Below are 12,787 nucleotides of genomic sequence, written 5' to 3' on the forward strand. Positions count from 1 at the left end.
CTTGACTGGGAATTGAACCCACGACCCTTCAGTGCACCAGCCAACGCTCTAACCAGTAAGCCACACCGGCCAGTGCCCACTAAGTTATTCTTGATCATGCAACCTGTTTCATTTTATTTACAGATCTGAAATTTCTTCATGTTTTTATTTAATACTAATGATCATACTTAACATTTCAGCACACACCATAAGCACTTTTCATATATTAATTAATGAAGTGGTGTGCTTCTGAATTCTTATCAAAGGGCTCTCCAAACTCCAAAAAACTAATTTGGAGTGTGTGCTGACTTCTGAAGTATAAACACCCATCAGGAGGGATTTCAAATTACCAACCTGTTTTCACTGAACACGGATTTGGGAAGGGAAGGGCAGTAAAGTATACCATTTATACATTTGCCATAGTGAAATAGCAGTGGTAAATAACCTCAAGAGTACAGTTAAAACAAAGTGTAGTAAAATAATTAGGAAGTGATGAGTATTTATTACCTTGTTTTTAATATAACTTTAGTTGTAAGTTTGTAGAATTTATTTTTTTAAAATAATGGTTGTGTTTAAAAGCGGCTGGCAAAGTTTCTAAGCATTCCTCAGTTGTTTCTAGCAGGCACTAGGAGTCAACAGCATCCTTTTTCAGATGAGAGATCTGAGGCACAGAAAGGTTAAGCAACTAGTTCAAGGCCTTAGGGCTAACAAATCTGTCTACTACTTCAAAATGTATCCTCAGAATCCAATATAGTGCGTAGCAATAGTTGGCGTTTGATACACAATTGTAAATACATAAATACATATGTAATATTCTTTAAAAACATAAAACGGAAACATTTAAACATTAAAAACATCCACACAAGAGTAAAACTAACATCTCTTTGAAACTCGCTCTCAATCCCAGGAAGATAACTCCCTAAACCGACTGTTTCCAGCAGCACTTCAACATCCCCTGAGCGCTTTTACAATTCACCAGCTATCACAGGGGACGCCACCCAATCCTTCGCTACAAGTTTGGGATGCCCCGCTTTCCGTCGTCTCGCCCTGGGTGACCGCAAGGGTTCCTGGGAATAGTAGTCCCCAGTCCGGCAGCTCTGGCAGCAGCAGCCCCGCGCGCAGGACCGCAGAACTACAGAAGTGGCGCACGGGTTGTGAGGCTCTTCCGTCTTCCCTTTCCCTCCCCGCCGGTGCGCCCGCCCCAGCTGTCATGGCGGCTCCCTTGGCCCTAGTGCTGGTGGTGGCCGTGACCGTGCGGGCGGTCTTGTTTCGCTCCAGTCTGGCCGAGTTCATCTCAGAGCGGGTGGAGGTGGTGTCTCCACTGAGCTCTTGGAAGAGAGGTGAGGCCACCGGCTCGAGTAGGCGGGCAGGTCCCGCTTGTGCTCTCCTGGCCTCTGTGAATGGGAGGCTGGGGCAGTGGCCGCAAGCTCCAGATTCTGACCTGGTCTCCGAGGGCGGGGCCTAACCACGCGGGTGCTTGGGGAGGGGGCGTGGGACTGTTTGGTGTGGGTTGGGCCCTAAGATCCGGATTACCTGAGCGATGGAGATCTGAAGGGGTGTGTCCTACTGGGGTCCTGAGCCGAGGGGTATGGTCTGAGGAAGGGGCGGGATACATAGAAGGCATGCAGGGTGGAATGGGAATTGAGGGAGGTTTGGGATTTAATGCAGGATGTCAAGTGATGCTCCCTGGGGTATGGAATGGTGTATGAGGGGGCCCAGGGTGAGGGGACTAAGCTTGCCTAAGCGAGAAGCGTATATGAGGTGCTTAGATGCCTGTTCTTAGTCAGGGACTTATAATGCAGCTTTTCCTACTGTTTCTTACTTCTTTAAGATCTTCATTAAACATTGCTTTATACCTAGAGCCTACAATGAGACAGAATTTGGGCTGAAGGATCCACAGATCATTCCAGTGGGAGAGACAGTTACAGTCATTTATGAAAAGTGTACTTCCAGTGTATATCCAGTTCCTTCCTTGGAGTTCTGACCTCGAAGAAAGTATCCTCTGCTTTTCCAGTTTCCTAAAGATGAGGGATTTGAGCTAACTCTTGAAGGATGTAGAGTTTGGAAAGGGAGATTAGAGAAAGGGGAGTTCCAGGTAGCAGAAGGTAAACAGGATCAATAAATGTTGAAAGATGTGAAATGTCCGAAGCAGGGGAGAAATGGGGTGGGTACTAGGTTAGGGTCAGAGTTTGAAGATTTTTTTTTTTCTCACTGAAGTACAACATACATACAAGTGCCCATATAATAAGTGTAGAGCTTAATGAATTTTTACAAACTGTGTATACCATGTGGGCAGCACCCAGATCAAGAGACAGAACAGCCCTGGCCGGTTTGGCTCAGCAGTTGAAGCGACGGCCTGCGGTCCAGAGAGTCCCGGGTTCGGTTCCTGCTAAGGGCACGTACCTCGGTTGCAGTTTGTCACCGTGCGGGTGGCAGCCACTCAATGTGTCCCTTTTGCGTCGATGTTTCTCGATCTCTCTCTCTCTCTCTCTGTCTCTCTCTCTTTTCCTCTCTCTCCCTATCTGAACAAAAAGTGGAAAAATGTCCTCAGGTGAGGATAAAAAAGAAAGAAACAGAACATTACCAGCACCTCAGAAATCCCCTTCCTGTGCTTACCTTTAAATTCTAGAGTTTTGATGTTATCTCATAGACATTTTGGAATGGGAAATGGCACAATGAATGTTTGAGAATAATTGAAGATAAGATTAAAAAAAAAAACTATGTATCAGAGACTATGATAAGCCTCATTTTATCCTCCAGTTCTTCTCTGTTAGATGGTGTTACTTTCCCCATTTTGTGGTTGAGGAAACTGAAATTTAGAGAAATTAAGTAATTTGTCCAGGTTTCCCAATTAACAAATAGTAATAAAGGTAGTAGTAATCATATGTATGATGGTAAGAGCTTAGATTTGATATCTGCATATAATATTTGCATATAATTTTTTGTTGAAGCCACTTGATTCCTGCTTTCCCAAGGCAGTATTTGGCCCTCCTTCCTCTGCTCTCTTAGCACTTTATACATACCTCTATTAAGAGCATTTCTCATTTTATATCATAATTATTTATGTTTGCTTTCTCCACTGTATTATGAACTTGAAGGTCAGAACCGTTTTATTCATTCCTGAATTATTTGTGTCTGGCATAGAGTAATTGCATAGTTACTTGCTGAATAAATATTGAAGAAAAGAAACCATAAGATCTGGTTGCTTATAGGATAGACAGGGTGAAGGATCCAAGATGAGGCAATGTAGTATGGTGATTAAGAGCACAGGATCTGGGATCTTAAAAAGGGTTTGAGTCCCTTTCTGCCTCTGCCACTTACTATCTGTGTGACCTCTAACATCAGCTTTCTGATTTATAAAATAGGAAGTTATAATATATACCCGTTAAATAAGAAGCTCTTAGAACAATAATGAAAGTCAAAATGGCTAATTCTAAGATTTTGAGTTTATATAATAAAGAGAACATCCTTTCTGGCTGAAATAAGTGAGTCAGAAAGGATAGCAGTGTTTGATAGTGTATATAAGTTGATAGCATGATATTCAAAGATTTAGGCCTGAATATTGGGGCCAGTGTCAGGGCTAGAGAAAGATTTGGTAGTCACCCATCTGGATCCAATTGTCAGGATAATTGTTTCATTTGGGGTGGGGAGGATACAATATCTGTTAAGTATCACCTGTCTTTATTTATTTATTTATTTTTTATCCTCACCCGAGGACATTTTTCCAATCCTTGTACAGATAGAGTGGGAGGGAGAGAGAGGGAGAGAGAAACATCAATGTGAAAGAGACACATCGAGTGGCTGCCACCCGCACGACCAACCAGGGCCGGGGATAAACTGCAACCGAAGTACGTGCCCTTAGCGGGAACCGAACCCGGGTCTCTCCGGACCGCAGGCCGACGCTCTAACCGCTGAGCCAAACCGGCCAGGGCAAGTATCACCTGTCTTTAGAGTATACTTTAACATGGAATTTTTTTTTTTTTTTGGTGGTACTTGCCCCTAGCGGGAATCGAACCCGGGACTCTCTGTTCCGCAGGCCAACGCTCAACTGCTATGCCAAACAGGCCAGGGCAACATGGAATATTTTTTAAAGCAGGTGATTGTTGTATTAAGCCCTAAAAGGTAGGCATTTAATATATTGAAGTAGGAGCCTTTCTGGTTTCACATGACTTTTAGTTTAGTTTAGTTTTGTTTTGTTACTCCTCACCCATGGATATTTTTCCACTGATTTTTAGATAGAGTGGAAGGGAGAAAGGGAAAGAGAGAAACATCAATGTGAGAGAGACACATTGATTGGTTGCCTCTCACATGACCCCGACAGAGCTGGCGATCGAACCTGCAATCCAGAGTCTGGGAATTGAACCCCAGACCCTTCAGTCTGAGGGTCGGTGCTCTAATTGCTGAGCCAAACTGGCCAGGTGTGATTGATTCTTGCATGTACCCTGATCAAGGAGCAAACTCGAAACCTTGGCATATTGGGACAATGCTCTAACCAACTAAGCTACCCGGCCAGGGTCAAGAAATTACATTTTAGACAACTACCTGAATTGTGTGTAGTCTGATCCTCTAGCTGTATAATCAAGAATCTTCCTCTGGATTAAACCAGTGGAGAGTGCTATTCCTGGACAGCATCTTACTTGTCCTTTGTAGAGTTGCTTTTATTGCTCTGTGGTAGGATTCCATAGACTTAGATTGAGAGTTGCCTTGTGAAATGGCCTGATGAATCATCTCCATGGGTCTCTAGTAAAACTGTTAGTGAAGGGTTTAATAGTTGTGTTACACAGCCTCTTATGTGGCTTCTTGAGGGAAGTTTCTTTTTGGTCCCAGTATAAGGACCGGTTACAATTTGAGCCAGTTGTGTAACTGATTAGGTTTCCTTCTGGGGGTGGGCAGGGTGTCTGTAAAGTTTAAAGCCATATTTATGGCCACTCATTAACAATATATAGTTTTTTTGAACAGGCTGTATAACTTGAATTGTTTAATTAATTAATTAATTAATTAATTTATTTATTTACTTTTTTAGAGAGAGAGAAGAAGGGAGAGAGAGAAACATTTTTTTTTTTTATCCTTACCGGAGGACATTTTTTCATTTTTTATTCAGATAGAGTGGGAGGGAGGGAGGAAGGGAGGGAGGGAGGGAGAAACATCGACATGAAAGGGACACATCGAGTGGCTGCCACCTGCACAACCCAACCAGGGCCAGGGACAAACTGCAACCAAGGAACATGCCCTTAGCGGGAACCGAACCCGGGCCTCTCTGGACCGCAGGCCGACGCTCTAACTGCTGAGCCAAACCAGCCAGGGCTGAATTCATTTTTACTTACTTGTGTTTGAATAGGTAATTCAGTCACATGGTTCAAATTTCAAGGGTACAAAAGGCTATATGATTAAACAGCACCTTTCCACCGCTTTCCTATAGCCACCCAATTCTGTTCCCTGAAGGGAACAGTTTCTCATGTATATCAATTTCTTACGTATATTTGTGAGATATTATATGCATTTATAAGCCTATACATTATATAGGTTTTTATGGCTCTGCTTTGTTTTGTTTTGTTTTTTACTATCTTTTGTTGAATGTATTACAGATGTTCCTCATTTTTCCCCTATTGATCCTCTTCCTCCCCACTCCTGCCCTCCTCCTGCTTTTCCCCACACTGTTGTCTGTGTCCATTGGTTATGCATATATACATATAAGTTCTTCGGTTTATCTCTTCCTACCCCCAACCCCCTTTCCCTTTGAGGTTAGTAAGTCTAACAACCAATTTGTACTTCTTAATCCCTTCACCTTTTTCACCCATTCCCCCAACCCCCCTCCCACCAGGCAACCAACAGAATGTTCTCTGTATCTATGAGATGCTTCTGTTCTGCCTGTTCATTTTGTTTGTAGATTCAATTGTCGATAGATACGTATTCATTGCCATTTTGTTTGTTTATATTTTTTATCTTTTTCTTCAACAAGACCCTTCAACATTTCATATAATAATGGTTTGGTGGTGATGAACTCCTTTAGCTTTTTCTTGTCTGGAAACTATATGGTCATTGGTTGTAAATGACAGCTTTGCAGGATAGAGTAATCTTGGTTGTAGGTTCTTGCTTTTCATCACTTTGAATATTTTTTGCCACTCAAAGTTTCTTTTGAGAAATCAGCTGAGTCTTATGGGAACTCCCTTGTAGGTAACTAACTGCTTTTCTCTTGCTGCTTTTAAGATTCTCTCTTTGTCTTGAACCTCTTGCATTTTGATGATGATGTGTCTTGGTGTGGGCCTCTTGGGGTTCATCTTGTTTGGGACTCTCTGTGCTTCCTGGACTTGTATGTCTGTTTCCTTCACCAAGTTAGGGAAGTTTTCTGCCATTATTGTTTCAAATAGGTTTTCGATTTCTTGTTCTCTCTCTTCTCCTTCTGGCACCCCCAAGATGCGAATTTGGTACGCTTGAAGTTGTCCCAGAGGCTCCTTACACTATCCTAATTTTTTTTGGATTCTTTTTTCTTTTTGCTGTTCTTTTTTTATCTTCACCTGAGGACATTTTTTTTCATTTTTTGTTCAGATAGAGTGGGAGGGAGAGAGAGGAAGAGAGAGAGAGAGAGAAACATCAATGTGAAAGTGACACATCGAGTGGCTGCCTCCCGCACGACCCAACCAAGGCCGGGGACAAACTGCAACCGAGGTACGTGCCCTTAGCAGGAACCGAACCCGGGTCTCTCTGGACCGCAGGCCCACGCTCCAACCGCTGAGCCAAGCTGGCCAGGGCCTTTTTTTAATCCTCACCTGAAGACATTTTTTGCTTTCATCTTCAGATAGAGCGGGAGGGAAAAGGGGGAAGAGAGAGAAACATTGATGAAAGAGAGAGAAACATCGATGTGAGAGAGACACAGCGACTGGTTGCCACCCAAACAACCCCAACTGGGGCCGGGGACAAACTACAACCGAGGTACATGCCCTTAGTGAAAACTGAACCTGGGACTCTCCAGTCTGCGGGCCGAAGCTCTAACCGCTGAGCCAAACCAGCCAGGGCTCTTTTTGCTGTTCTGATTGGGCGTTTTTTGCTTCCTTGTATTCCAAATCGATGGTTTGCTTCTTGGCTTTACCTACTCCACTATTGAATCTGTGTAAATTAGTCTTTATTTCAGTTAGTGCCTTCTTCATTTTTGACTGTGTATCTTTCATTTCTGACTGCTCCTTTTTTTATGCTTTTGAGGACCTCACTACATTTATTGAGCATCCTTATAAGTAGTGTTTTGAACTCTGCATTTGTTAGGTTGCTTATCTTTTTTTCGCTTAGTTCTTTTCCTGGAGTTTTGTTCTGTTCTTTCATTTGGAACCTGTTTCTTTGTCTCCTCATTTTGGCTGCCTCCCTGTGTTTGTTTCTATGTATTACTTAATGAGAGATATGGGGCTAGCTGAGACCAGATGCTGCTTGTTTGAAAGAATTCAGGAAAACCTGAAGCAGGATCCAAGACAGGCCAATCCTATGGTAAAGCAACTGGCAACGGCTTGGGTGGGCCTGAAAGCTGGGTGGGGCGGGGCCTCAGGGAATCATTGGGGGTGGGGGGCAAACAGTGTGAGCCAAGTTGCTGGAGTCCCAGCTATGGCGACTGTCTGCCATCCCAGGGAAGTGCTCACCAAAGGAACAAAGGCCTCTGAGAGCACGTCTGTCCAGGAGAAAGCTGACTCTCCAGCCCTCGCTCCAATGCCAAACAGCTCAGTTCTTCCCTGTATGTCTCTGGCGCCCCTCAAGCTGCTTCCTGTCTGAGCTTAGAGGGAGCAAGTCCGAGTAACTCCATGCGTGGGCCCTTTAAGAGGAGCTGCCTGGGGCTCCAGCTGCCTCAGCCTCCCTGAGCCTCAGTTCCCGCTGGTTTTATAGCCAGAAGTTATGAGGATTCTCTCCTGGTATTGGAACCCTGAGCTGGGTGCCTGGTGTGGGACGGGGACCCCACAGTCCTCAGGGAGGACCTTCCCAGCTGAGGTATACTTCTAAATTTTTTTCCGCCGTGTGTGTGTGTGTGTGTGTGTGTGTGTGTGTGTGTGTGACCGCCCATCAGCCTCCTCTCTTCCTACCTGTCCTGATGTGGCTGCTTCTTTAATTCCGTCTTTGTAGAATTTCCATTCAGCTTGATTTCAGGTGGTTTTGAATGATGGTTGTTCTGTAGTTTAGTTGTAACTTTGATGTGGTTGTGGGAAGACATACTGCATTTACCTACACTGCCATCTTGACCGGAAGTCTGTTTTTTTTTTTTTTAATTCGTTTTTCTTTATTGATTTTAGAGAGAGAGAAAGTGAGAGGGAGAGAGAGAGAGAAACATCGATGAGAGAGAACATCGATTGGTCGCTTCCTGCCTGCCCCCCACTGGGGATCGGGCCCACAACCTGGGCATGTATTTTGACCAGTAATCTAACTGGCAACCTCTTGGTGCATGGGTTGACGCTCAACCAGTGAGCCACACCGGCCGGACCATTTTATGTTTTTTCTTATCCTTCCTAACTCACTTCTTTTAAAATTATTTTTTCTGTTTCCTTTTCTTTTTCATTGAATTTATTGGGGTGATATTGGTTAATAAAATTATATAAGGTTCAGTTGTACAAATCTATAATACATCTTCTATATATTGTATGTTTACCACTCCAAGTCGAGTCTCCTTCCATCACCGTTTATTCCCCTATGCCCTATTCTACTTCCCCTAACCCTTTTTTTCCTCTGGTAATCACCATACTGTTGTCTGTGTCTATGAGGTTTTATTTTATTTTATTTTTCTTATTGGTTTTCGAGAGAGAGGAAACAAGAGGGAGAGAGAGACAGAAGCATCGATGAGAGAGAACATTGACCAGCTGTCTCCTGCATGACCCCCACTGGGGATTTAGCCCATAACCTGGGCATGTGCTCTGACTGAGAATTGAACCGGTGACATCTTGGTGCATAGGTTGATGCTCAACCACTGAGTCACACCAGCTGGGCCTGGTTTCTTTTTAATAATTATAAAATAATACATGCTCATTGTAAAGGTTCAGAAAGTGAAGAAAAAAAAATAAAAGAAACGGAACATCTTCTGTAATCTTATTCAGAGGTCACTGTTAACATTTTTTGTTTATTTTAATTTTATTTAATGTTTATGTTTTATATTTATTTTGAAGCATTTATTATCAAATACATATGTATTCTCAAATAATTAAATGAGTGAATGTTTATAAATATTTAAAATAAAATTATATTTTATATGCTCTATTATAACCTTGATTTTCTTTAAGAGTATTTTATGGATGTCTTTCCTTTAGTAAAAGTATATCTATAGTACACTTTTAAAATATAATATATAGCCCTGGCCGGTTTGGCTCAGCGGTTAGAGCGTCGACCTGCGGTCCTGAGAGACCCGGGTTCGGTTCCCGCTAAGGGCATATACCTCGGTTGCAATTTGTCCCCGGCCCTGGTTGGTCGTGCGGGTGGCAGCCACTCGATGTGTCTCTTTCACATTGATGTTTCTCTCTCTCTTCCTCTCTCCCCCTCCCACTCTACCTGAACAAAAAATAGAAAAATGTCCTCAGGTGAGGATAAAAAAAATAAAATAAAATAAAAAATATATATATATTTTTTTGATTTTAGAAAGAGAGGAAGGAAGAGGGAAAGAAAGATAGAAACATCGATGAGAGAGAACATCAATTGTCTGCCTCCTGCATGTCCCCAACTGGGGATCAGGCCCACAACCTGGGCATGTGCCCTGACTGGGAATTGAACCGACGACTTCTTGGTGCATGGGTCAATGCTCAACCAGTGAACCACACCCTCCAGGCCTGTAGTACACTTTTTTATTTTAACTCTTAACTTTGAAATAACTTTAGATTTTAAAAAAAGTTGTAATACTATGCATCAAGTTTCTGTTTATCCTTCATCCAGCCTCTTCTAGATGTAAGATAACATCCTACATAACATAACCATAGTACAGTAACCTAAACCAGAAAATTAACATTGATGCAATACTATTAACTAATCTGCAGATCTTATTAGGATTTTAACAATTGTTTCACTAATGTCCTTTTTCTCATCTAAGATCCAATCCATGGTCCCATATTGTATTTAGTTGTTATGTATCCTTAGTCTCTTCCAACCTGGGATACTTCTTCAGACTTAACATTTTTAATGAGTACTAGCCAGTTATTTTGTCTCTCAATTTGGGTTTGCCTAATGTTTTCTCATGATTAGATTGAAATTGTGTGTGTTTAGCAAGGATACCACATTTTTGGCCTAAGGACCACAGAAGTGTTTTATGCCCATCTCAGTGAATCACATCAGGAGGTATTTGATGTTGATAATATTAACTGGCAAAAATGCAGGGTGGGCAAAAGTAGGTTTACAGTTGTGAATACATGAAACATGGAGTTTATTCTTATATTATTATTCATTATTTATTGTATTACTTTTTATATGAACAACTGTAAAACTACTTTTGCTCCACCCTGTATTACTAATAATATAAACTTCAGTCACTGGATTAAGATAGTGAATGTCAAAGCAAGCTGATGAACAAAATAGACCCAGAGACATAGAAGTAGGGTACAGACAGACAGACCTCAGAAGATAGGTTATAGTTAGGGGAGGGAATAGATAAACCACAGAATTTATATGCATGTATGCATAACCATGGAAATAGACAACAATACTGGGGGGGATGGGATTGGGAGGAGGGTGTCAGTGGGGGAAAAAGGAGAAACATCTGTAACAAAAATAAATAAAAAAGATAGTGAATGTCAGATTTGTTCTCATAAAATTATTTTTCCTCTTGCAAATATTCTGTTTCTCGTTATATTTTTACTCACTAATTTTATTTTTTAAAATATGTTTTTATTGATTTTTTAATATTTTTTTCTTTATTGATTTTAGAGAGGGAGAGAGAGATAGAGACATTAATGAGAGAGAACATCGATTGGCTGCTTTCTGCATGCCCCCCCACTGGGGATTTTGTCTACAACCTGGGTATGTGCCCTGACTGAGAATCTAACTGGTGACCTCTTGGTGCATCTGTCAATGCTCAACCACTTAGCCACACTGTCTGGGCAATGTTTTTATTGATTTTTTAGAGAGAAACATTGATCGGCTGCCTCCTATATGCCCCTACTGGGGATTGAGCCTGCAACTGGCGAGTGCCCTGACCGGGAATTGAACCAGGACCTTTCAGTCATGGGATGACACTCAATCCACTGAGCCACACCAGCCGGGTTTACCCACTAATTTTAGTATCCATTGGTGATACTTGCCTTTTACAATTATTACTGTGGGGTCTGCCAAATTGTGATTTTCTATCTTTCTATCTTTCCTCCTACATTTATTACTTATAATTATCTGTAAGGAAGAGCTTTCTTTTCTCTTTATTTATTTATTCAATTTATATTGTGTGTGTGTGTTTATATATATATATATATATATATATATATATATATATATTTTTTTTTTTTTTTTTTTATCCTCACCGGAGGACATTTTTCCATTTTTTGTTCAGGTAGAGTGGGAGGGAGAGAGAGGAACAGAGAGAGAGAGAGAGAAACATCGATGTGAAAGGAACACATCGAGTGGCTGCCACCCGCACAACCGACCAGGGCCGGGGACAAACTGCAACCAAGGTACGTGCCCTTAGCGGGAACCGAACCCGGGTCTCTCAGGACCGCAGGCCGACGCTCTAACCGCTGAGCCAAACCGACCAGGGCTATATTGTATAATTTTTAATTGTAAAGTACATATGTATGCGTGCGTGCATGCGCGCGCACACACACACACATCATAATTCATTTAAATAAATCTCCATTAATGGACATTGGGATTATTTTTTATTTTTTCCTACCCTTGAGCATGGTAATGAACATACTTCTTTGGGCATTTGTCCAGTTATTTCCCTAGGATAAATTGTCCTAAGAACAATCCTTTCTGAGTCAAAAAGCATACACTTAAAAAGTACATATTGCCCTGAAGAAAAAGTTAATATAAATGTCACTCTACAAAACACATATGAGAGTGCTTGCTCATTTCCCCACCTATGAACAACATTTCTTACCACCTTTTTTTTTTATCCTTACCCGAGGACATTTTTCCATTTTTTGTTCAGATAGAATGGGAGGGAGAGAGAGGAAGAGAGAGAGAAACATCAACGTGAAAGGGACACATCTAGTGGCTGCCACCCGCATGACTCAACCAGGGCCGGGACAAACTGCAACCGAGGTACATCCCCTTAGTGGGAACTGAACCCGGTCTCTCTGGACTGCAGGCTGACGCTCTACCCGCTGAGCCAAACTGGCTAGGGCCTTACCACCTTTTAATATGTTATCTTACTGTGTTTTAGGAGGGTGTAGGATATACATAAATGAACACTTTAGGTGGAAGTTACAAGGAGATCAAAGGAAACTTATAGTTTAATATAAAACATTCCCATAATGAGTGGTTTGCTGCAAGGGAAAGGGATATTTGATGGATGAAAGCTCTCCATTATCAGAAATGTTCAAGTCTAGATTTAAACCCACTTTCTGGGAATGAGGTAAAGGGAGTTGGATAAACTATAAGGCCCTTCTTTCTCCTGGGAGTATCTAACACTGGTTTATGGCCAGCTGCATATGTCTTTGAAGTAAAAATTAACTTGGATATCTTACTTTTCAGTGGTTGAAGGCCTCTCACTGTTGGACTTGGGAGTGTCTCCATATTCAGGAGCAGTATTTCATGAAGTAAGTGTTCTTGTTTTTTTTTCTGGGCACTAGAGTAATTTATAGTCACAGATACCAAAGCCTAACCTCTAGTAGTACAAACATTTAAAAAGATCTATTTTTGAAAATTATAT

At 41.8% G+C, this 12,787-nt stretch overlaps 1 protein-coding gene across 2 annotated transcripts in view; it reads left to right on the forward strand.

Moving 5' to 3' along the window:
* The first annotated feature begins 1,011 nt into the window (after positions 1 to 1,011).
* The window catches only part of PIGU (phosphatidylinositol glycan anchor biosynthesis class U), a 111,909-nt gene continuing 100,133 nt past the window's right edge, over positions 1,012 to 12,787 (forward strand). Inside the window, exons 1-2 of one of the 2 annotated variants that reach the window (XM_036245231.1) lie at positions 1,012 to 1,319; positions 12,610 to 12,674. In XM_036245231.1, coding sequence (XP_036101124.1) covers positions 1,190 to 1,319; positions 12,610 to 12,674 — 195 coding nt within the window. In that variant the 5' untranslated portion in view covers positions 1,012 to 1,189. The remainder of the gene's footprint in view (positions 1,320 to 12,609; positions 12,675 to 12,787) is intronic. The other variant, XM_036245232.1, reaches the window with a different exon arrangement.

Source organism: Molossus molossus, unplaced genomic scaffold (genome assembly GCF_014108415.1).
Source record: "Molossus molossus isolate mMolMol1 unplaced genomic scaffold, mMolMol1.p scaffold_m16_p_6, whole genome shotgun sequence".
NCBI classification, from domain to species: Eukaryota; Metazoa; Chordata; class Mammalia; order Chiroptera; family Molossidae; genus Molossus; species Molossus molossus.